At 42.7% G+C, this 23,681-nt stretch overlaps 1 protein-coding gene across 2 annotated transcripts; it reads right to left on the bottom strand.

Moving 5' to 3' along the window:
- Window positions 1-950: 950 nt before the first annotated feature.
- LOC148028037 (Acyl-CoA N-acyltransferases (NAT) superfamily protein) lies at window positions 951-23,667 on the bottom strand. 2 transcript variants are annotated; one of them, XM_087689727.1, is made up of 5 exons: window positions 23,427-23,665; window positions 22,208-22,406; window positions 21,843-22,085; window positions 1,439-1,738; window positions 951-1,354 (listed from the first exon to the last, which is right to left on the bottom strand). In XM_087689727.1, exons 1-4 carry the CDS (start codon window positions 23,560-23,562, stop codon window positions 1,459-1,461), a joined length of 858 nt encoding a protein of 285 aa, XP_087545853.1. In that variant the 5' UTR covers window positions 23,563-23,665; the 3' UTR covers window positions 951-1,354; window positions 1,439-1,458. The 2 variants fall into 2 exon arrangements, with proteins under 2 accessions (XP_087545853.1, XP_087545854.1); XM_087689728.1 differs by lacking the exons at window positions 951-1,354; window positions 1,439-1,738 and adding an exon at window positions 13,956-14,152 and having other exon boundaries at window positions 23,427-23,667.
- Window positions 23,668-23,681: the final 14 nt, after the last annotated feature.

Below are 23,681 nucleotides of genomic sequence, written 5' to 3'. Positions count from 1 at the left end.
GAGAGAGGTCATTCTCTTGATGTTTTTTATAACTCTTTAGACCTAGCAACATGCATGGGTTTAGACTTATTGCCACTTGGTCCAATATATGCAAACTAAGGGGTGGATTGTTCAATTCATGCTATTAACTGCTGCACGTACTATATATTATACTCCAATTAAGATTAGAGCATAGAATATCGCAGGAAATAAGATGGCATTACTCACATATAAGTTATGCAAATCTCTTCACTTACATGGGACAACTGAAAAGAAAAAGTTGTGTGCACGCACACCCCCCTATGCACAATGTGTTTTTGGTGAACAAGACCTGAGGCAAGCAAGGTGAAGCCTTGCAAAGCGCAATGATTCAAACTGCAGGAAGCATGGTTAGTCGGCCTGGCCAGGCCAGCCAGTTAATATGTATGACTCATGAATCATGACAAGATGTATCAATAGGTTGCATGAACCATAGTGTGCACATCCAACATGTTACATGCATATTGTAGAGTCTAAACTATAGCCATAACTTCATATGATATGACAAACAAATATACACAATTATTCTAATTTCTCTAGAATCAAAACTCACATGGGTCATGTGCATTGCATTTTAGTGGATTTTTATAATTTTCTTATTGCACAGATTAAAGTTATGAGTTTCTTTGAAAATAAGGGCTATAGTTTAACCCTTCCTTGGAAAAAGGGACAATGTTAACCTCAGCCCTTTGAAACTAGTTATGCTTTAGCGAATATTGGACAATCAAGAGATTGGGAGGTTTTTCCATTGGTTTGTAGGACATTTTTTCGTGGGCATTGGCCTAGAATTAAGAGCTACAATGGACTTACAGGCAGCAAAAATCATTACATAGATCAGTCTCACAGATGTAAGAACTCACTGTTGAGGACATCTTTCATAATGATATTGCATTTCCATCAATATGGAGATCCTTTATCCATGGAGAAGCAGCTAAATAGAAGAATGATCAACATTGGGGAGAGGTTTTAGCTAAGTCACAATAAGTTTTAGGTAATTAAAGAGGGAAGGTGGTTGAAGCGATTGAAGGTCAAAGGGATTCAGGTCTGTGCATCGGCCATTAAGTACAAAGGAAGAAAGGATGAGGAACACACACACACACACACACACATTGCTTCCTTTAGTGGGCTATAGTAGATAAATCCCAAAAAAGCTTACAAAATTCAAAACAAACAAGGAAATCAATGTGCTATTAACTGTACAAGATATATACATAAAATATAGTGGTTATCCACTGAATAGACGCATGTCAGGAAACCAGCATTGCAGAAATGTAGTAGATCAGGATGAGAAATACTATTCCTGGCCAGTACCAGTCTTGCTTCTTTCCGTCCCAACCTGCAGCATTTTGTACCAATGGATTAGACTAATGGGAGAGTTAATGTTTGAGGAATAGAAAGAACCCTGTCCCATCAGACTTACCAACATCATCAAGTCTACAATCATTTGGGGGGTAGCCGCTTCATCATCAAACAGAACTCTGAACCGGATGAGGCTTTTGGCTGTGGCCACTTTGCACCAATTGGAACAGGCACAAGCTTGTAGCCAGCTCCCAAATACAGAGCAAAAGCACCTGGGTTACGTATATCACAATGCAGTGCTATCGAGCGACATCCCCACTGAGTTGCTATCCTCTCCGCTTCTCGGACCAACTTTCTTGCTATACCTCGTCTTCTTAATCTCTGTCTTACTGCTACATTTGAAATATATGCTATGCCCATTCTGCAAGCATCAACATTTGCTGTCAAAAAACCGCATCCTAACTCAAAATTGTACCGTGTCATTACAACACACTCTGAATGATCTTCCTCCTCATGCACTTGGACAAGTTGACAGTTAGGTATCTATAAACGAACAATTTATATAGGTCATAATGGGGTAAAGCATGGGCAGTTGTCTATACTAGCCCATATTTAAGATATCCATAGATTGAAAAGGAGTTTTCTTTTTTTAGTTCAACATGGAAAAGAAGGACACATTACAATAACAATGTTCTCTTTCAGTGGCCTGAGAACCCACACTCCTGGCCCTCAAGCAAGACCATGTTTGATGGAGGTCCATTGAGCCTTTGGCAAGAGCCATGCTAGATCAAGATACTTGCGGTTTGCAGGGTGCCAAACACAACCTACTGAGAAAGTCGGAGGCTGCAAAAGGAATCCTCTTGGATAAAGGGGATAAATAAACCCTTCCCAAGCAGGGGAATGCCTCTGTCCATCACAGACAAACTGTGAAGATGTCTCTAAATTGAGAAGTCCAGCAATTTTGTCGTATATTGGGTCTTCCCCATTTCAAACTCCACTCCACTGCCATTCCTCAAAGTCCATTTTGTGAAGAAATCTCTAAGTGAGAAGTTCAGCAATTTTGTTATATATTGGGTCTCCCCCATTTTAAAATCCACTCCATTGCCATCCCTCAAAGTCCCTGGCCTTGCTACTTGACATCTTAAATGAGATTTTAATGTCATCAGCTATGAATATATCTCTGAATTCCCCCATCTATATCTAGCATACCATTGCTAAAAAGCACATCCCAAAGCTCACATTGCAAATTCTAGTAACAGTCAGGGACTAATTCAAGATCAGAAATTTCTAGGAATCTTTCAAGTGATCTCCAAGGCAAGCTAGATGTCACCTAGAAGTGAAATTTTAAGATGCTTTAATCTTGCTGATAACATTTGATTAACTTATTAATTAGATGTGCAAGGTTGTTTAGCACATGTGATGCACATGACAGTTATTTCATGGTAACTAGCCAAGGACCCCAAGGATGCAGTGGGTATCAAAGGCAAAAGTTGTGATAAGTTATACCAGCTAGGCTTTGGGAGTCAATTGATATCAGTTTTAACCCTAGGACTGTTATTTGGTCGATAAGTGTTAGTGGAGATACTAGGAACTAGCATTAATTGATTAATTAATGCCAATCTAAGGGTCGACAAAGATTGGGGACCACTCTAAGTTGCAAATGCCCAAGCCAATTTAATTTGAAAGGTCCTCCAATGGCTGCAAATCAAACAGCAGCATCTCCTCTCTCTCTCTTGCAAGCTGAATATATACCAAAAATGCCTCTCTCCAACCTCTAAAGACGTTTTTCAGTCTTGCATGGGTATTTTTGACAAGTAGCAGCCTTCCCAAACGGTTTTTTCAGCATTATCCATAATTAAATATTAATTTTCAGTCTTTAAATACTAAAATTTAATCTAATAATTATTTCGGTGCCCTGAAAAATGATCTGTCAGTTGCTCCCAAATCTTTTATTGAGAAGGTTGAACTCGACTGCTGTTATAAGATCCGAGATACACGCTCAACTTTCTTCTATACTTAAAAGATATATGGTAAATATTATGCTGGCACAGAGAGAGAACATATGAGAGAAAAGAATATATATATATATATATATATAGAGAGAGAGAGAGAGAGAGATAGAGAGATTAACAACACACTAGGGACTGGAAGATGGGCCAATTCCCCCCTTGTGGAGTTATATTATTGACAAGGAGCAAGCTCTTCCGTTACACATAAACCAATTCTTACTTGTAGATCTTGATAACAAGATCACGGTTCCTTACACAGTATACAACCGGCTAACACTTGCACAACTTGAAAGTTGGCACCTTTTGATCCTTCTTGAGTCTCTCCTTCTCTCCTACACAATATATGTAGGGATCTCCTCTTGGAACTTGATTTCAGCAGAGCTTCCATAACACTTGCACCTTCTCTTCTACACAATATATGTAGGGATCTCCTCTTGGAACTTGATTTCAGTAGAGCTTCCACAGCACTTGCACCTTCTCTCCTCCTCTTGGAACTTGATTTCAACAGGGCTTCCGCAGCATTTGCACCTTCTCTTCTTCTCTTGGATGCATGCAAAGTGATGCTTCCTTCACCTCTCCCACACCCCAAGAGAGTCTCCTCTTTTAGACTTTTAAGAGCTCTTCTTGAAGAGAGACTTGAGTGCCAAGATTGGAAAGGTTGATCTTCATACAAGATATGGTTGTTCCAGGACCTACTCTACAGCACCAATTTCGAGATCTCTCTCTGCACGTTACTCGAATGAAAAAACATCCAACACAAAAGTTGTAGATCTCATTGTTTCCGATAACCCACGTGAGCCGTTTTTAGACATCGTCTTTCTATCGCAAGATATTTTAAAAATGAATTCACAATGTCTATTTTTATTTTAAAAACTGCTTTTTGAATAGTACTCTTAACTTGTGGTCCATACAACCACCTTGAGCCATAGATAAGAGAGACTTCATTAGATTGCCTTGGGTCTTGGGCCTCAACCTTAAGATTGAATTCCACACAAAAGCTTTTGTCATTTTAGACCTTAGAAAGAGAAAATCACTTCTCTCCTCACTTCCAAAGGATCACGTCTCTTGTCTTTTTTAGTGAGAGAATTACCTCTCTCGTCTTTCTTAATGAAAAAAAAGACCTTAAACCTTGGCTTGTAAGGGAGAGGATGACCCCAAACGAATGCAATGCTCATTACACAAATAAACATTCCCATGCATCCTCGAATGCACACATAAATACATATATATAATGCTAATGCACTTCCTCTTCTTAGAACTCAATCCATCTTCATTTATGTGTAACTCCTTGGTTCTTGTGTACACTCTTACACTTGACAGACACTTCTTTTCCCCTTCATAACTTGTACTGCATGTACCAGATATCCCCGTCACACTACTCTGATCACCCCATATGCACTAGGAATATTGGTCTCTAAATGGTCTCATGGCCATGCTAGATCATCATCAACACTTAAAGAAAAGTGAGTCATTAATTTATTAACATAAATTTATTAAATAGAAAATGCGTAATAAGCAATCAATTTAGTGACAACTGCTTTTAAGAGCATGTAGAGTATGCTTATGCTTTCCAACAGTTAGCATGTCATCCACATATAAGACCAGCACAATAAGGCTTCCATCATCAACCTTTTTAGTGTATAACCAATGATTTGCATGACTGCATTTGAATCCATAGTTGAGCATTAAAGTATCAAACTTTTTATACCACTGTCTAAAGGGCTTGTTTCAGCCCATATAAGCTGCATTTCAGCTTACAAACTAAATGCTCTTTCCCTGGAATAGCAAAACCTTCAAGTTGTTTCATGTACAGCTCTTCATCCATGTCACCATGAAGAAAAGCAGTCTTCACATCCATCTGATCCAACTCTAAATCCAAGGATACAATGAGAACAAACAAAACATAAAGCATAGTCATCTTCACCACCTGTGAAAAAACCTCCTAGGAGTCTATGCCTTCCTCCTGTGTATAGCCCTTAGCAACCAAACATGCCATTTATTAGAAATAGCTTTCCTATTCTTGGGCAAAGGTACAAGCTCCCATGTGTTATTCACATACAAAGACTTCATCTCTTCCTACATAGTAAGCTCCCACTTTCTCTTGTTTTCACATGACTATGCCTCTCTAAATGTCAAAGGCTTACCTTCATCAATCAATAAAATGCAATCCAAAGATGGCTGAAACCTCTGTGGCTGTCTGCCTTTCTGATACGTATAAACCTTCTTACCCAATGATCTATATTGATCGGCAATGGGTTTGCATCCTCAAGTATGTGCACACCATCACCTACTGGCTAATTTTCAGCATTTTCTTGCTGTTGTAACCTGTTTTCAGCATGTTCTTCTTGTTGTCCCATTCCATCATGTGCATCTATTTGCTGCCCATTATATTTTGGTTGCAGCACAATAGATTGCTACTCATTTTCAGCATCAAAAGGGACAGAATCTTCAGCTAATGGTTGCTGAATGGTTGGCTGTTCATGCTGAAATTTGACCTTCTTTTTGTCAAGGTCACCATGTATAGCATTTTTCAGCAACTTTGCCTCATTAAATACTACATCTTGGCTGTGTACTATCTTCCTATCCTGAGGAAGCCAAACTCTGTATCCCATCTCTCCCTCATCTCCATATCCCATGAAAATGCCCTTAATGGATTTCATGTCTAGTTTAGTCCTCTAATTTATAGAAATATGCACAAAGGCATCACAACCAAAGACACGCAAATGGTTGTATAAAGTAGGTTTGCCAAAACAAACCTCTTCAGCTGTGGACGGCATACATCTGGCTCTCTCACAAAGTGTGCGATTATATCTTTCAACCACACCATTTGATGCAGGATTATAAGGGGTTGTCAACTCCCTCTTAATGCCATGCATCTCACAAAACTTTTTGAATTCATTTGGAACATACTCGCCCCCATTATCTGTTCTTATAGCTTTTAACTTAAGCCCTTTCTATCTGGTAACAAAAGCATGAAACCTTTTAAAAGTGTCCAACACTTCCTTTTTGCTATTTAATGCATGCAACCATGACTTTCTACTGAAATCATCAATAAAAGTGACAAAGTATCGTGCACCCCCATGTGATTTAATAGGCATAGTGCACACATTAGAGTATACTAAGTCAAGAGCATTGGACTTCTTGACGACATCAAAGTAATTAGGAGACTTCACATGTTTTTCATATATGCAATCATAACAAAAGTTGACACCTCTCCCCAAAGAGGAGAGACCTTGGCCTTTCTGGCTCATATGGCCAAGTCTTTTGTGCCAAAGTTCCATCTGTGAATAAACTTCAGCCATAGCCAAAAACTTACCAAGTAATGTTTTACAATGCAAATAATACAAAGTCCCCCTTTTGCTGCCTTTAACAATCAACATAGAGCCCTTGTGGACCTTCCAAGGTCCACCACCAAAGGTAGTAAAATACCATCCTGCATCAAGCTACCCAACTGATAGTAGACTTTTCTTTATGCCAGATACATATCTAACATCTTGCAAAATTAGCTCTTGACCATTTTCAAGGGCCAAGTGAATGGTACCTACACCCTCTATTTCACAAGCATGATTATTGTCCACGTAAACCTTGCCTAGGCAACCTGGAGTGTATTCAGAAAATGACTCCAAAGAGGGAGTAACTGTTAGAGATCATAGCCTGTTTAGGCAGCTGCACAGTCAGCAGCAGCAGTCGGACCAGCAGCTGCAGTCGGACTGTGCAGTCGGACTGCCACGTGGCAGTCCGACTGCCTGCAGCCGTTTTTTACCAGGCTGCGCCCTATTTCTGGTGCCCCGTTCTAGGTGGTTTTTCGCCTATTTATTGTCGACGACTTCAGCAGTCTAGCCATTCTCCTCTGTCGCAAATTACAGACCGGTGCCGTGCAGATTTCTGTCTCTGTTCACAGATTTCAGACAGCAGACAGTGCAGACTGCAGCAGACTTCGAGGTGGACAGCAGGTCGCATCGTCGAGGTGGAGACACGCAGTCCAGCGCACTGCGCCCGTGTATATCTTTGTATTCAGCATTCTTTATACAGCAGATCTTCATTGTACACTGTCTCTTTCTCTCCCTTCTCTCTCTACGTTCTCTCTCTCTCAGTCCTACGCTTCCGCACCGCTGCACTCTGACATGGTATCAGAGCAGTGTTTGAGGGCTGACTGAGCGCAGAATCAACCTGAAGGGGAGTTTCCATCGCGACACAAATTTGCGTTTTTTGCGTTTAAGGGCAGACAGGAGGGCTGCACCTTGGAACTAGGCTGAAACGAGTGTGGGCGCACAGGAAAGGAGTACAGGTGGTGGATTTGCTGCTGTTTACTGCTGTTTGACGCGGAGGAAGTTTGAGTTTTCAACCTAAAAGTGCAGGTTTTGCTTTTTCATCGCCTCCGGCAGGTGAAGAAGCTTCAGGACGCGGAAGAGCCTTAGCAGGCTGAGTTTACCCAGTCAGAGGGGGCTGCTTTTGCGTTTGAGAAGGCATTGCAGGTGTAGATGTCTACAGAGATGGACTTGGAATTCCAGGCGATTATGGACCGGAAGGTGCCTGTCCTACCGGCTCTTCCTACAGATCAGAAGCTCGACGGCGACAACTACCGCATTTGGCGCGTTATGATGTTGGCCATCCTTGAGTCCTATGATTTGGCGGAGTTGGTACAGGAGGATATTGACCGGCCTTCGGTAAGAGATGAGTCCAAACTCTCTTCCGATGCTCGTACGGAGTTGGCCAGGGCCCAGTCTCATTGGGACAAACTGAATGCCAGGATTCGATCCTTTCTCTTTCTATCATGCACTACAGCCGTGATCGCTCACATCGAGCACTTGACGGTGGCTCATGAGATATGGCTGGAGCTTGATCAAATGTACAATCGGATGACCCTGATGAAGAGGGTTTCTTTGGAGGTACAGATGCGGACCTTGTCCGTCAATAAGTCTTCTTCGCTAAGGGAACACATTAACAAGCTAAGGCAGCTACAGATGCAGGTTCAGAATGTGGGGAAGCCAATTTCCTCCGAAGACATGGCGATCACACTCTTGTCCCAGTTGCCGCCACGATTCGGTACATTTTACTCTGCCCTTATTGCTTCGGGGCGAGAGTCTACTCTTCGGTGGGAAGAGTTGGTTCCTATGGTCTTGGACCAAGAGGAACAGTTAAAGGGACAGAATGCTTCCAAGACGGAGGCGTTGACAGGTCAAGCCTCTCAGAAGAAGGGGAAGGACCAAAAGAAGAAGAAGGGGGATAACAAGTCCAAGAAGGACAAGGAGAAGGACAAGGACAAAGACTCCACATGTCATATTTGTGGAAAGACTGGCCATTGGAAGAAGGATTGCCCTGACAAAGACTCGAAGGACACCAAGAAGAAGGAAACCAAGGATTCTGGAGCGGTGGCTGCACCCTCATCAGCTGCATTTCTACATTTAGTTGTCATTGAGGACGCTTCACCGAATGCTTCTGATGCTGCGATGACGGCTCCCCAAGCTCGAGAGTGGATTGTTGACAGTGGTACCTCACGGCACATGACTCCTTTATCAGATGGTGTTGCCCAGCTGCGACCTTCACGTGGGCAGGTCCTCATTGGAGACAGCTCTTCCGTTTCTATTGCAGGTCGGGGTAAGATGCAGCTTATTCCGGATGGACGAGGTGGCACCCATACCTCAGAGGTTTTGCATGTACCAGGATTAGGGTACCATCTCCTTTCAGTTCATAAGATTTGCTCCCTTGGTCTTTTGGTGGAGTTTGACAGTTCTACTGTGCGAGTCCTTGATCGTGAATCGAGGAAGGTTCTATCATCTGGATATAAGGAGAACGGCATTTACAAACTGAAGTCTTCCACTGCCCTCTCTACTCTTCTTCTTACCTCATAGTCACAGTCTGAATTATGGCATGCTAGGTTTGGACATCTGAACTATGACTATCTTCGGAGGGCGTCACGTGGACAGCTTGTTCGAGGGTTGCCGGATATAGTGGTGAGCCAGCAGCCATGTGTCTCCTGCATATGGGGGAAGCAGCATAGAGATGCCATTCCCCACACCGCTTCGCGGCGGTCTACTTCACCGATGGAGTTAGTATCTACGGATCTATGTGGCCCTATGAGGAATGAGTCCCTGCGTGGGAGCTCGTACTTCATGCTGATCGTGGATGACTATAGCAGGATGACATGGGCCTATTTTTTGGCACTAAAGTCAGAAGCTTTCTCACACTTCAAGGATTGGCTTCTCTTTGAGGAGAACCGATCAGGCCGAAAGTTGAAGACCTTGCGATCCGACAAGGGAGGTGAATTTGTGTCTAATGAATTTGCTCGGTTTTGTGCACATAGAGGAATTCACCAGGAGTTTGCCAATACCAATACTCCTCAAGAAAATGGTATTCTCGAACGAAAGAACCGCAGTGTGATCGAGATGGCGCGCACCATGATGGAGCACCGACAGACCCCTCAGGTTCTGTGGGCCGAGGCTGTGGCTACTGCAGTCCACATTCTTAATCGATCCCCCACTTCGGCCGTGGAAGGGATGACTCCATTTGAGGCTTATTTTGGAACGAAGCCAGATGTTTCTTACTTTCGGGTCTTTGGGTGTGATGCCTATGTTCACATTCCCAAGGCTCACCGTGACAAATTTGAAGCGGCTTCCCGAAAACAGGTATTTGTTGGCTACAGCTCCAATCCCAAGGCTACCGACTGTATGATCCCGTCAAGCGGGATGTATATACTAGCCGTGATGTGCGGTTTGTGGAGGTTCCGGCTTCTTCAACGGGTGAGGAGCACCCCGTTCTTGGAGATCCAGGGGAGAGTTTTTCTCCTTCTACAGTTCCACTGGAGCCTGTGCCTTTTGATTATGATTCTGTTTCTGACACAGAGTCTACTGTTCCACCGGACCCTTCTGAGGAGTTACCCCCGGTGGACATTCCAGAGTCTTCTACTGATGGAGAACGACGAGGGGAGGTTCGGCCTCCTCCTCGCTGGGCCCGTGACACACTCCGTGATTCAGGGATCGAGGGGGTTCCTGAGGAGTGGGGACCGCAGGATGGTCCGCGGCGGTCACGGAGGCACCAGGCGCATTCTTCGGAGCTTGTTTGCTCCAATTATTGTTTGATGTCCCGAGTTATGCAGGATCGAGAGCCCACCTCCGTGAAGGAGGCTTTACAGTCCGCCCCATGGAAGAAAGCTATGGAAGCTGAGTTGGAGGCTATTGAGAGGAATGGCACTTGGTCACTTGTGTGAAGGAGGCTTTACAGTCCGCCCCATGGAAGAAAGCTATGGAAGCTGAGTTGGAGGCTATTGAGAGGAATGGCACTTGGTCACTTGTGCCACGCCCCCCGAAGAAGAAGGTGATTGAAGTCAAGTGGGTCTTCAAGACCAAATATCTCAGTGATGGTACTTTGGATAAGCACAAGGCTCGCCTTGTTGCTAAGGGTTTTGCCCAGCGCCCAGGGATTGACTGTCATGACACCTTTGCCCCTACAGCTCGTATGGCAACCATTAGAGCTGTTCTTGCTTTGGCTGGCCATAGGAGATGGCCTGTTTATCAGCTGGATGTGAAGTCGGCCTTCCTGAATGGTGATTTGAAGGAGGAGATCTACGTCGAGCAGCCTCCTGGCTTTGGTTTTTCAGATGGGAAAGTCTACAGGTTGAAGAAGGCCCTGTATGACCTCAAGCAGGCCCCGCGAGCTTGGAACGAGAAGATTGATTCGTTCCTCCAGTCTCAGTTGGGATATCGGCGGTCCAAGGCCGATCCGCAGCTGTATGTTCACACTTCCGCGGATGGTTGTGTGCTGTTTGTATTATATGTTGATGATTTGATTGTCACAGGTGATGATGCACAGCAGGTCAAGGAGACAAAGTCAGCTTTACATCGGACGTTCGAGATGACGGATTTGGGGCTACTCCATTTCTTTTTAGGCCATGAGATTTATCAGTCTCAGAGGGGGATCTTTCTCTCCCAACAGAGATATGTACAGGAGCTCTTGGTGACTTTTGAGATGGAAGATTGTCGAGCCCTCTCTACTCCTATGGATCCGAACTGGAAGGCCACTTCCCATTCAGCTTCTCCTTTGGCGGATGCTTCCCGCTATCGACAGTTGATAGGGTCTTTGATTTGGCTTCTCAACACCAGGGTTGATCTATGTTTTGCTGTTGGGCTCTTGACAGGGTTCATGAGTGAACCTAAGACGGTGCATTGGCAGGCTGCTCAGAGGATACTTCGGTATCTGAGGGGGACGTCTGATTTGGGGATTCATTACCCCGCAGGGACAGATGGGTCAGATCTTGTACTTGCAGGTTGGAGCGACTCGGATTGGGCCGGTGACGTGGACCACAGGCGGTCCACAACAGGTTACTGCTTTACTTTGGGTGCAAGTGTTATTTCATGGAGTAGCAAGAAGCAGCCCACGGTAGCCCTTTCGTCTACTGAGGCGGAGTATCGGGCCGCATCTTCCACCACATGCGAGGTTGTGTGGCTTCGGAGATTGTTGGAGGAGCTTGGGTGCCCCCAGACTCGTCCTACATTGCTGCGATGTGACAATGAGAGTTGTGCCTTGGCAAGGAATCCTGTTTTTCATGCCCGGACGAAGCACATTGAGATCCAGTACCACTTCATCCGAGAAAAGCTTCTGGATGAGACCATCACTGTGGAGTATTGCAAGACGGAGAATAATCTTGCGGATTTGTTTACGAAGGCGCTTCCTCAGGCTCTACTTCGGCAACATTCCCGATCCCTCAGGCTTCTGCCCTGTCCAGGCTCTGAGAGGGGGTGTTAGAGATCATAGCCTGTTTAGGCAGCTGCACAGTCAGCAGCAGCAGTCAGACCAGCAGCTGCAGTCGGACTGTGCAGTCGGATTGCCACGTGGCAGTCCGACTGCCTGCAGCCGTTTTTTACCAGGCTGCGCCCTATTTTTGGCGCCCCGTTCTAGGTGGTTTTTCGCCTATTTATTGTCGACGACTTCAGCAGTCTAGCCATTCTCCTCTGTCGCAGATTACAGACCGGTGCCGTGCAGATTTCTGTCTCTGTTCACAGATTTCAGACAGCAGACAGTGCAGACTGCAGCAGACTTCGAGGTGGACAGCAAGTCGCATCGTCGAGGTGGAGACACGCAGTCCAGCGCACTGCGCCCGTGTATATCTTTGTATTCAGCATTCTTTATACAGCAGATCTTCATTGTACACTGTCTCTTTCTCTCCCTTCTCTCTCTGCGTTCTCTCTCTCTCAGTCCTACGCTTCCGCACCGCTGCACTCTGACAGTAACATGAAAAGAGGCACCGTTGTCCACTATCCATGATTGAGACAGCCCATCATGAGCTAAAAGTAAGGCATCAATTACCTCCTTTTTAGTGATGTGCATGTCACATGCTGCTACCATAACATCTACATCATTACATAAGGCTGCAACAAGTATCTCTCCAATGTCAAAGAGCTTTTCAATGACCACACTAGATGCAACATTTACCTTCGCAACTTCTTTTGAGAAAGAGCTGTCATCCTTCTTTTTCTTTCCTTGTTGTTTCTTTCTTTCTTGCTCTTTCTTATAGTAGCAACAATCACGCTTTTTATGCCCTTTACGTCCACATTGATAGCAAGTAACATCCTATTATTTACCCTTGCTTTTACTCTTACTTTTGTCTTTATTTCTTGCATTACTCCTCTTCTCTGACCTGCCTCTAAGATGATAGACTAGACCATTGTTTTCTTCGCTCTGGACTTTCTTCTAATCTCCTCATTGAGAATAGAGCCCCTAACACCATCGAAGGCTAAAGAAAGTTTGTTGCTAAGTGAAACAACCAGAGACTCCTAGCTATCATGCAAAGTCATCAACAAGAAAATAGCCTTCAATTTATCATTTAAGGGTTACAAACCAAAGTCTTGTGTAACTGACTCAAAATCCTTGTAAAAGCACTCAAATGCTCCGATGTTGGCCTAGACTAATCCAACTCCATGTTTGCAAGCTTACGCATGACATGCACTTGATTTACTGAAGTTGCATTTTCATAAGTGTCCATCAACTTTTTCCATATGGCATAAGCTGTATCAAGACACTTAATGTCTATAAGTACATCATCAAATACAACCATTTTAATGTATGCAATGGCCTTCTTGTTTGAGTCTTGCCCAATCCTCATCTGTCATAGCTGCAGGCTTGACTTCCAAAAGAGCATCATCACAATCATTGAGAAACAAAATCCCTTGCATCCTATCCTTCCACAAGTCAAAGCCAATGCCATCAAACCTCTTGATTTCAAGAAGGAATTTAGTGTCATTGCCGCTAGAAGCATTTGCAGACATTTTTCACCAATGCACCCAAAAATCAATGCTACAATTTATGACAGCAAACAATGAATTGAATATTCAGCTAATATCAGCCCAAATTTTCAGACAATAACAGCAAGATTCAGTCCAAGTACATTTACAGCAATAGAACAGATTACTTTCAGCAATATAACTGAAATTTCAGCATATAATCTATGCATACATCACTACTAGGTGACACCTATTTCAGCAATATCACCAAAAATACATATGCAACAATCCTAGATCTGCAAGTGATCACTAAGACTGTTGCAACATGCCTATTCAGCAATACATCAACTCAATGGGAGCTGCCCAACATATGTATTGCATATATATGTGACCAAGTCAACTTTTGATACACAAAAACACCAAAATTCTCTGCAATTTCTCCAAAATCATACAAGTGGGAGATAAATCTCACTGCTTACAGCACCAAGATTGCTTCAGCAATGTTTCCAATGTACATTTCATACATCAATTTTGCCAAAATTCTCAAATTTCAGCAAAAGCCCCAAAATTTTACTGACCAATCTGCTACGAGTGCATTAATACATGATCCTGAGAGCATAAAACAGGCAAAATTAGTAAAATTTTCCAAAATCTTGCAAAAACCCCAAATTTCTCAAGTTTAAATGTGCACCAATGTTAGTAAATTTGACTCAACTGAGCAAAATTTCACTTATATAAGAAAAGCCCCAAAAGTTTCAAAGCCAATGTGCACATTTTTTGCAATTTCTGGGTCAGATTTTCCTATTCTAGATCACGGTTCCCAAATCTAGGAAAAGCCCCAAAATTTTTGGGCGCACTGTGATTGTGCAAGCAAACATCCGATAAGGAAGGGAAAGAAAAATTGCTTTTTTTTTTTTTTCAATGGAAGAAAACGGGCCTGTCAAGTCATTGACCAACCCATCGGGCCTATTTACCCAATCGCCGTTGACCAGCCCCGCGGTCACCTACTAGACACGCCCCCACAACGTGATGTCCGCCTAACCTAGCACTGTCGTCTTGGACTGAAGCGTGACGGTTTGCCCATTGTACACGCCATCTGCCACACACAAACTGTACTAGTCGCCTTCTCCCCCACGCCATCTACCGTCTACTGCACGCTAGGGCTGCCCTATCACCTTTCAACCTGCTACACTTGTCGACTGGTGCATGTCCTACGACCTGACACACTTGTCAACTGCTGCCTATCCTGCAACCTAACACACTCTTGGGAAGCACGAACACTGTAACCAATGCTCTGATACCAATTTGTTGTGTCAAACTGCAATGAAGTGCGAGACAGGAATAAGTACGAACAGAGCTAAGAGTGAGAGTGAGGGAATCGAAGATGATTGTACCAATGTGTTACAATACACAAAGAATAAAAATGTATTTATATGTTAGGTAACAAATAAGGGTGAGTTCACACCCTTAAGTTTATACACAAAGATTACTGGGATTTTACACCCAAAGGGACTTTACACCCAACAACATTTGCATGACCAGCACTCATTCCTTGAGTCCCATAAACATTAGGGGGTGCCAATACATTACCAAATATGCTACTTTGTGCCCCAGACATCAAGCCAATGCTACCTTACATAGGGTTTTGCACATTTCCAGCCATATTGGAATACATTGGGCCTTGCACACCATGCATTGGCTGTTGTGTACCATTGGGATTTGTGCTATACATTCCCAAATGCAGTCCCTATCTAACCATAGCATGAAAATTCATGCTACCACCAAAGTATCCTAGCTCCCCCATCATAGCATGTATGCCCATTGGATTGACACTTCCATGATGGCCTTGCATTTACATTCCTTGCCCCATAGGTACCAACTATTTGGCTTCATTAGCATCTTTGGGAGCTTCAGGTGAAGGCTTTGGTATTACCTTTAGTATACCTTGCTGCCTTGAAGATGTAGAAAATGACTTCTTCTTCTTGCCCTTCCTGTCCTTCTTCGAAGCATTCAAAAACAGGGTAAACTAAGGATCCTTTGCCAATTCAGCAAAGAGATTTGCTACTGTCCTCATCTGACTCTTCAACTGGTCATCAAATTCCTCTTTATTTTGCTAGTCATCAACCTCATTATACCTTAAAGGCCCTACATCTTGCCACAACAGTAACATTTTCAGCTTGCTATCCATGGTCTAAGCCTTGTCCAAGATTAGGCATTGCATTTTCTTCTTCCCCATGTGAGTGTCGATACTGAGAGGCATTATGAGTGCTTGATTTCATCTCACAATATGAAGACATATTGCTGTAATTTCTCAGCTCAGAGCAAAAGTCAGCACTAGCACAAAGCTCTTGCTTGCAATTAGGTTCCTCAGGCCTACCAAATCAAGGGCTTAAGTGGTATCCCGGCAATGGAGCCATGAAACCAACCTTTCTTCTCGGATAGGGTGGTAAAACCTAATCAAGCACTTAATTACAGCAATTAATAATTGAGCATAAATTGAAACACAACATTACCTTAACAATCTTGGACAATAGACACCCTATTGGCCCCAAAACTGGTGCTCCTTCCGGTATTTATTTAACTTCAATTGCCGATAGATCAAATACAAGCAAAGATTCTCCGATCACCTTGGCTAATCCAAAAGCCCCTTGCTATATAAACAATCAAAAAGCAATTTGGACCCATTGCCCCTTGATTTTCACCCGAGACTTGCACAAATGGTACCACCAAAACTGGCCAAATGTCCCAATTCACAATGGATGGCCTGGCATCTGAAATCCCTGTCCATACAACAAATTGAAGGTGTTGATTTCACTGTACAATGCCTTATCCTGTGAGCACCGGTCCCAAGGTGGCCACTAGACCCTAATTTCTACAAAAAAATTGAGTTTACAACAAAAATCCTCCTACTGTCCACCAAATCTATCTGAGATCTATTAAGAATGGCTAAGAAATGCTGAGATCTCTTAAGAAGGGGTTGGAGAAGGTGAGAAAAATCCAAGATAAGAAAGAAATCTGATTTTCTTCGCGAGAAAACCCTCAAATCTGCCCACTACCTACTCCAGCCTGCATTTAATGCAGTCACCTTCTGACAGCCACCTCCAAAAGTTGTCTCCTGATCAGCAATATTGTTGCCAGCCCCTAGAAGGTGTCTCCCCACTATCCCCTGCCTACAAAGGCCCCCAGATTGCTACTCTCTTATCAGAAAATTGACCAACAACTCTCTCTCTCTCTCTCTCTCTCTCTCTCTCTCTCTCTCTCTCTCCTGTAAACAAACTAAATGGCTGAGACCCAACCCCCAAAAACGTTTTCTCACTTTTGCATGGACATTTTTGCCAAGTAGCAACCTTCTAAACCCAATTTTCAGCATTATCCAACCATTAATTAATTTTCAAAATTAAATAATCCTAAAAAACAATTTCAATCATTCTAATCCTACCCAAAATTAAATATGCCCATCCATAATTAAATTGGCTAGGTCATTTGCAACCTAGATCAGTCCCTAACCTCTATTGACCCTTGGATTGGTATTAATTAATTAATTAATGCTAGTCCCTAGTATCACCACTGACATTTATTAGCCAAACAACTATCCTAGGGTCAAAACTAACACCAACTAACCACCAAAACCCAGTTGGCATAACTTATCATAACTTTTGCCTTTGATACTCACTGCATCCTCAAGGTCCTTAGCCTATTACCATGAAATAATTGCTATGTGCATCACATGTGCTAAACAACCTTGCACATTTGATTAATATCTTAATCAAATATTATCGGCAAGATTAGAGCATCTCAAAATTTCACATCCCTATGACAATAGGAATAGAAAATAAAGGAAAGAAGAGGAAGAGAAAAAGAGAGTACAACCAACCAACAACACAAACTCCACTACAAAGTTCACACGCAGTCGATACAAACAGATCACTAAAATCTCAATGCTGAAATCAGAAAAAATTACAAAAAAATTAGCCAAAAGATGTTGCCAGCACTAAATGGATTAAATGCAGGAGTTGTACAGCAAAACGTATATTAGGCAAGCCTTAAATGCAATGAATAAGGAAGAAACATCAATAAAAAATGGAAACACAACCAACTAGAGCCTAAACATAGTTTGCAAACAAAACCATTGGAAGAAGAGAGCTATCACTAAGCTGGAAGGAAGGAACAGCAATCAATAAACGATCAACACGGGCAATTTACAAACCTATAATCAGCAAAAACCAGCAGACAAAATGGGGATCCTAAGATCTAATACCATATCACAAGTGGACGCAGCAAACATGAAAGAATGCTGAAATAGACTGTTGAACACTAGACAGAAGAGAAAGGAAGAGAAAACATAAAAGAACATTGCAAAGAAGAGAACTCAAAAGAATGCTTGGGAAATGGAATCCATATACCCATCACGAGAATGTCGCATACAACAGTGAGTCACTGGCTCACAGTCGCTAGCACCAGCTCCCTCTCTCCACAAAACTTGTAGGTGATGTCAAAGTTTGTCAAGAGCACCAAAGTAAATAGGATAAAAATATGCCATAAATGGCAACAGGTCAACCAGCATAAAATGCCCCAGATAAGCATCATAAATGCCACAATAAAATGCCTAATATGCCTAGTCATGCACGGCATAACTCAAACTCACACATGAGCTGTTTGGACTACTAGCACTAGCTACATAAAAGGTTTCACCAAACTTGGCTCCCCTTTCCACCATAAAACAGAGGGGCTGCTAAACTTTCACTAACTAGAACTAGGATAGTTTTAACATAAATGATGCATGTTGAAATAAAAATGCATTAGAAACTGATGAGTTCTTTAAAACAACCCCAAAACATATAATTACCCAAACTTTCAAAAAAAAAAGAAACGCGTTCATAGAGCGTTTTTATGTCCCATAAGCCAAACCCTAATATGGGAGGATCCACTCGTCTATCAATAGATAGATTGCCCATCATTCAGCTTATCCTTGTTTTGCTGGTCACATCAGTCTTCACTCTCTCTCCAGCACTCAGTTTTCAGCCTTCAGCCTGTTTACATCAGCTATCCATCCCCTATCAACTGCAACTCCACCTAGCAACCTGATTTCTGCCACTGCCAGCCACCTGGCAAACCTGGGACAGGCTGTGATTTGCCACAGATCTGCCATGCCAGCAGTTGTCGCCTGTCTCCTCCATCTGTTGCCTCTGTTTACTGCCTATGCAGGCAGCCCTGCATCAGCACATCCTCTCCTAGCTGTCATCCAACTATTTCCAGCATCCGGTGATCAGTTTCCAGCACATTCAGGTGGTACACTGTTGCGTTTTGCTAGATATAGCCTCCAGACTACTGTGTTTTGGTTACTAGCTTGCTACCTTCCATTCTCAGCATTATTTCAGCTCAACTCTGACTGGTGGTTACAAACCTCGAGATCCATCTCCAATGGACGTCATTCTCCGATTACTCTCATTGCTTTACCTTTTGACACCATCTCATTTGTGTAGCAAGAGATGCAGCCACCAATGCCACCAAAAAGTAGCCACCAAGAAGATTCAATGAAGCAATGTCCGAAACCACCATCCTTTGAAGGAGCCTCTAGAAGCACCAAAGATGCAAACTGTATCCACACACTTCAGAACATGGTTGGCAAAGGGTGAAGAACCTACTACTATGAACCAAAATCCGGGCGTCCTACAAGCCAAAAAAGGAAGCCTCAAAAGAACAAGGTTAGGCCATGGTGAGGAAATCTCAAGCCAACTAGATAGATTAGTCATTGATAAGAAATATGTTAGGTGATGACGGAGAATAGAGAGAATAAGACATACATAGGGTAGTTGTGGTCAACCAGCTCCAACAACAAGAGTTCCCCAATTCACATACACATAAACAGTAGCAAAGCACAAAGACAAGAACAACAGTGAAGTGAATGCAATGATAAATCGCAACCACCAACACACGAGACCCTCATCTACAGCTGAGAATGCAAAACACAAGTATGAATGTAAAGATCAGCAAAACTGCAAAAGTTACCACTGTCCAGAGTAGTCAGCCCACAAATGCAAGATGTTGGAGGTTCAGAACAGCAGGCAACAGGGTATGCAGCCTTGGCGAATCAGTCCAAACCCTCCACAAGAGATGCAGCACCAAAAATGCAGGGTACAGTCTTCTTTTCAACAGGAAAACACGTCATCTACATTAAGAATGATGACATCCAACAGTTGTGCAGGCCGCTAGGGGGTGGAGAAATGCAAGGTTGGGGAGGCCCCAATAGAAGACACGAAGTTCAGCAGCTCAGACCAGCAAATCATCAGGTCGCCCACCATAGAAACAGATCGCCCAATATGCCATAGGCCCGGGAGAGTAAAATGCAGCAATTTGAGACCTAAAATAATTAGTAACAGCAGCACACAAAGCATAGAACCAGTAACATTGGTCATCTTACACCATATGAGAATGAGAACGAGAGCAGAACACAAGTGCTAAACATTGAGTACAATGAAGAGTGAAAAAGAGAACAAGAGAGTTCAAAATAAGCATGGATGGCGGGCATGGAATCCATAACTCAAAAACATGAGATGTATCATACAAACCACAGAAGCGATGGTACCTCTAATGACCAGCAGTACCTCTAGTCTCCCTATCTATAGATGGATGTGATCCAACACAATAAGAGTGGAGGAGGAGTGAAGTGTATATAGACTACATGCCAAGACCCAAGACAAATAGGCTAGACCAAAATGAGCCACCTGACTCCCTATACAGATGCCCAATAAACAACCTAGTAAATATTCCTAATACCCATGAAATTGACACTGCTAACAACTATTGTTGGGCAATCTCCACTCCTTGAGAACCCTTTCAGTTGTGTCTCATCTATTCATCATTCGTTCATTAGCATTCACTCATTCTTCAGGTTTATTTTTCATCTTCATTTGCATTCTTGTCGAAGTTTCATAGTGTGTTAAGTTGTGTTTGTATACTCCCAGCGTTTTTTCTACAAACTCTAGCATATCTTCAAGGTTGATACTCCAGAGTGTAAAGATATATGAATATTCAGGATTTGTGAATGAGTTGGATCACCGAATTGCAAGTGGTTTCAGAATCAAAGAGGTATGAAACAGGTTTCAGACATTTCATACAAGTTTCATAAAACATAAAAAATGGAAATCATTGAGAGAAAATTATTGGTATTTAATACATACAAAAATATACTTCAAGCTCCATAGCAGCAAAACACATATTAAACATGATTCATCATTGAATACAAAATATAGTTGTAACACTCAATAGACTAACAAAGTACATGCACCATGTTTCACCATCCATCATCCATGACCAACAATCTTAAATATGGAAGAAGCATAACACCAAAGATGAAAAACGGCTCAAACATACAAAATGTGATCAATGTCAAAATGGCTATAATAATGCCCATCTCTGTGAGATATCAAAACAAATCCACATCATACAACAGCTACTAATACACCAGCCAGTAGTCGATGCAAGGCAGGTGAGCTTTGATGTGGACTGACTGGCATGCACTCTTGGACAATGGCAGCAGCTGCTGCATTTTGAGGCAGATTAGATCTGTTACCAAGCATTTCAGCTTGCAACAGCAGCATGAGATGTCCAGGCAGCATCATGTATCATTGGAGGTAGTTGTGTTTGCAGCAGCACAAGCAGCAATGTCAGAACACCAAGAATTTGCTGGCAGCAAACAGGGTCACCAAGGCAGTAAACAATAGCGCCTACCTCCAGTTGAGGTAGAAGGATGGTGGTGACGAATACATAGAACCCAGGGATGGTATTGAAGGCTGATGGCAACATGAGAGAGATGACGGGATGGATGCTGATGCAATTTGGTGATAAAGAGTGGCAATAATGGGATAAGAAATGGCTGCTTTAATTTGAATTTGATTTGAGTTTCTTTTTAGGGACGTATGAGAGCTGAATAAATTGGCAAACAATTTAGGGTAAATTTTGAACTTGTTTTTGGTAGCTTACATAGCCCATGTTGCCTCTTTTTGGTTTCAGATTTTCCTCAAAGGAATAATGGTAATGACAAGACCACTCTTTCACAGAGTATATGAAACCCACATACAACTCCCCTTGCAGGCAAATGGCTGGCTAGACCCACAAGATAACAATTGTGAAGGAATTGTGGTCCTTTCAAAAATCTTCTGCACTGAAGGCTGGTCATGTACTAGTTTGAAACCCTCCACATTTACACGTTATACAATGTAGTTCCCAGACAAAAACATCCCAATGTCAGTGCAAAATCAACCATCAAAACATCACACTCCTGCAGTCAACTGATTACCTGCGCAGCCCTGTTGGTCTCCGCCTAGGCAGATACTCAGCCATAGTATCCACTGTCAAAATGCCAAGCACTTTGTCTACATGAACTTCATGACTCTCTAAACCCTTCCAAGCTAGTGACCAAATATCTCCTAATGAAAAGCCAACATGTCTGAGGCCTTCATCTGTCTGCCCATTGAAAGCCACAAGGCATGATCTCTTCCGACTACTTGGTATTGTAGATCCTCCGATCAATGCTAGAACCCTGTATTGCAGAAGCAGATCTATGGTTAAGCCTTGATGGTCACCACAATGCTCATCTACCTATAAAGTGGTCAAAGGTTTTTACTTTGGAAAATTGATTAATTTTTTTATCAATGATACCACCTGTCCAGTCGCAAAATCATATCCATAGGTGATCCCAATTCTGGAAAGAAGGCAGAACAATGAATATCAGCAACCTCCCAATAGTCACCAAGATTTGCTCCACGAACATGAAGTTGGAGACCCATGTCAGAAGTTCTGTCCTCCTTGATCAATGGTTTAGGAATATTCTCACACTCCGCGGATACATCATTAGCAGCAGCTGCATGACCATTTATTTTTGGATTTTAATACAGCTCTTCTTGAAAAATTAGTCCTGCTGAGCTCGTAGAAAATCAACAAGACTTACCAAGTTTCCTTGGTTGAATACAAAGGGTTAGTCACTGCTTTGTTATCACAGACCACTCACAAAACCTCTATGGAATGAACAATCAAGATTGTGATGGTCGAAGTACATACTGTGCATCTAAATGGATGGCACAGCATTTTGGAGCCATCCTAGTAAGTCAAGATGAAACCTACACTAATGGTTGCTTATTGGCACAAGAATTGGTTGCTTATGAAGCCATCCTAGTAAGTCAAAAAATGAATGGCCAGCATTTCGGAGCCATTCTAGTAAGTCAAGATGAAACCTACACTGAAGTCTGATGGTTGCTTATTGAAACAACAAATGGAGTTCCCTACACGAAGCAGCATTCGAGGGAGGATTTCTATGAAAAGGCATGCATCATCACCCTGAGATAGTATGTCATATTTATCAGTCTAATTGTGAGATTCTACAGAGTGCGGAAGAAGTTTTCACTTCTAATTTATTAGAAAATTAATGTTGGCAACAAGATGATGGAGGGTGTTGTATTTGACAGGTTTTTCTTCAGTCCAGAGAGCTGCCACAGTTGAGAGGATGAGTGACACAATAAACTATGTCTAGCCTCTTTTTGATTGTCTGATATACTACATGTGAATGATGCACGGACTGATGATCAGAGTGTTGAGCTTGTCAATAAGGCTATGGAGGTCCTGCAGAGCTCAATCAAAGTCCTCTTTTAGCTTTTGTCTTGTGTGGAGTGGAGATGCCGTTTGCAGAGACTTCATTCCACCGTGGTTTTAACGAGATTCCTTGTGATTGTGTGACGATGTCATTTGCCTCCATTGATCATCTTTAATTCCCACTGTTCACTAGTCAGGATCCTCGGAAATTTGCGGATTCTTGAGAGTCGGATTATGTGAAAGCAATCTTTCTCAAGACAAGCTTGCTAGCAGGCAAGAAGTGGCAGAGACTTACTTGCATGCACACGGAATGGAAGGTGGCACATCGGCGAATACAAAGAACATCTGCTCCACGGAATCGAGGTCTGGAGATGGCGCATAGAGGCGGAAGCAGACGCTGACACAGAAGCAGCAGGGACTGCCATGTCCATCCCTGTTTTGAAGTTTTGCTAGCGGTGATTCTTGTGAAGGTTTTCCAGTATTTTCCTGAGTTTCTTTTTTTCTTTCACAACTGCTGGAAATTCCTTCTTAGGAGCATCTGTATAAATCT

The sequence above is a fragment of the Lygodium microphyllum genome, chromosome 12 (assembly GCF_053477565.2).
Source record: "Lygodium microphyllum isolate KBCC chromosome 12, Lygodium_microphyllum_v1.1.10, whole genome shotgun sequence".
NCBI classification, from domain to species: Eukaryota; Viridiplantae; Streptophyta; class Polypodiopsida; order Schizaeales; family Lygodiaceae; genus Lygodium; species Lygodium microphyllum.
This window is presented reverse-complemented; position numbering and strand designations above follow the sequence as displayed.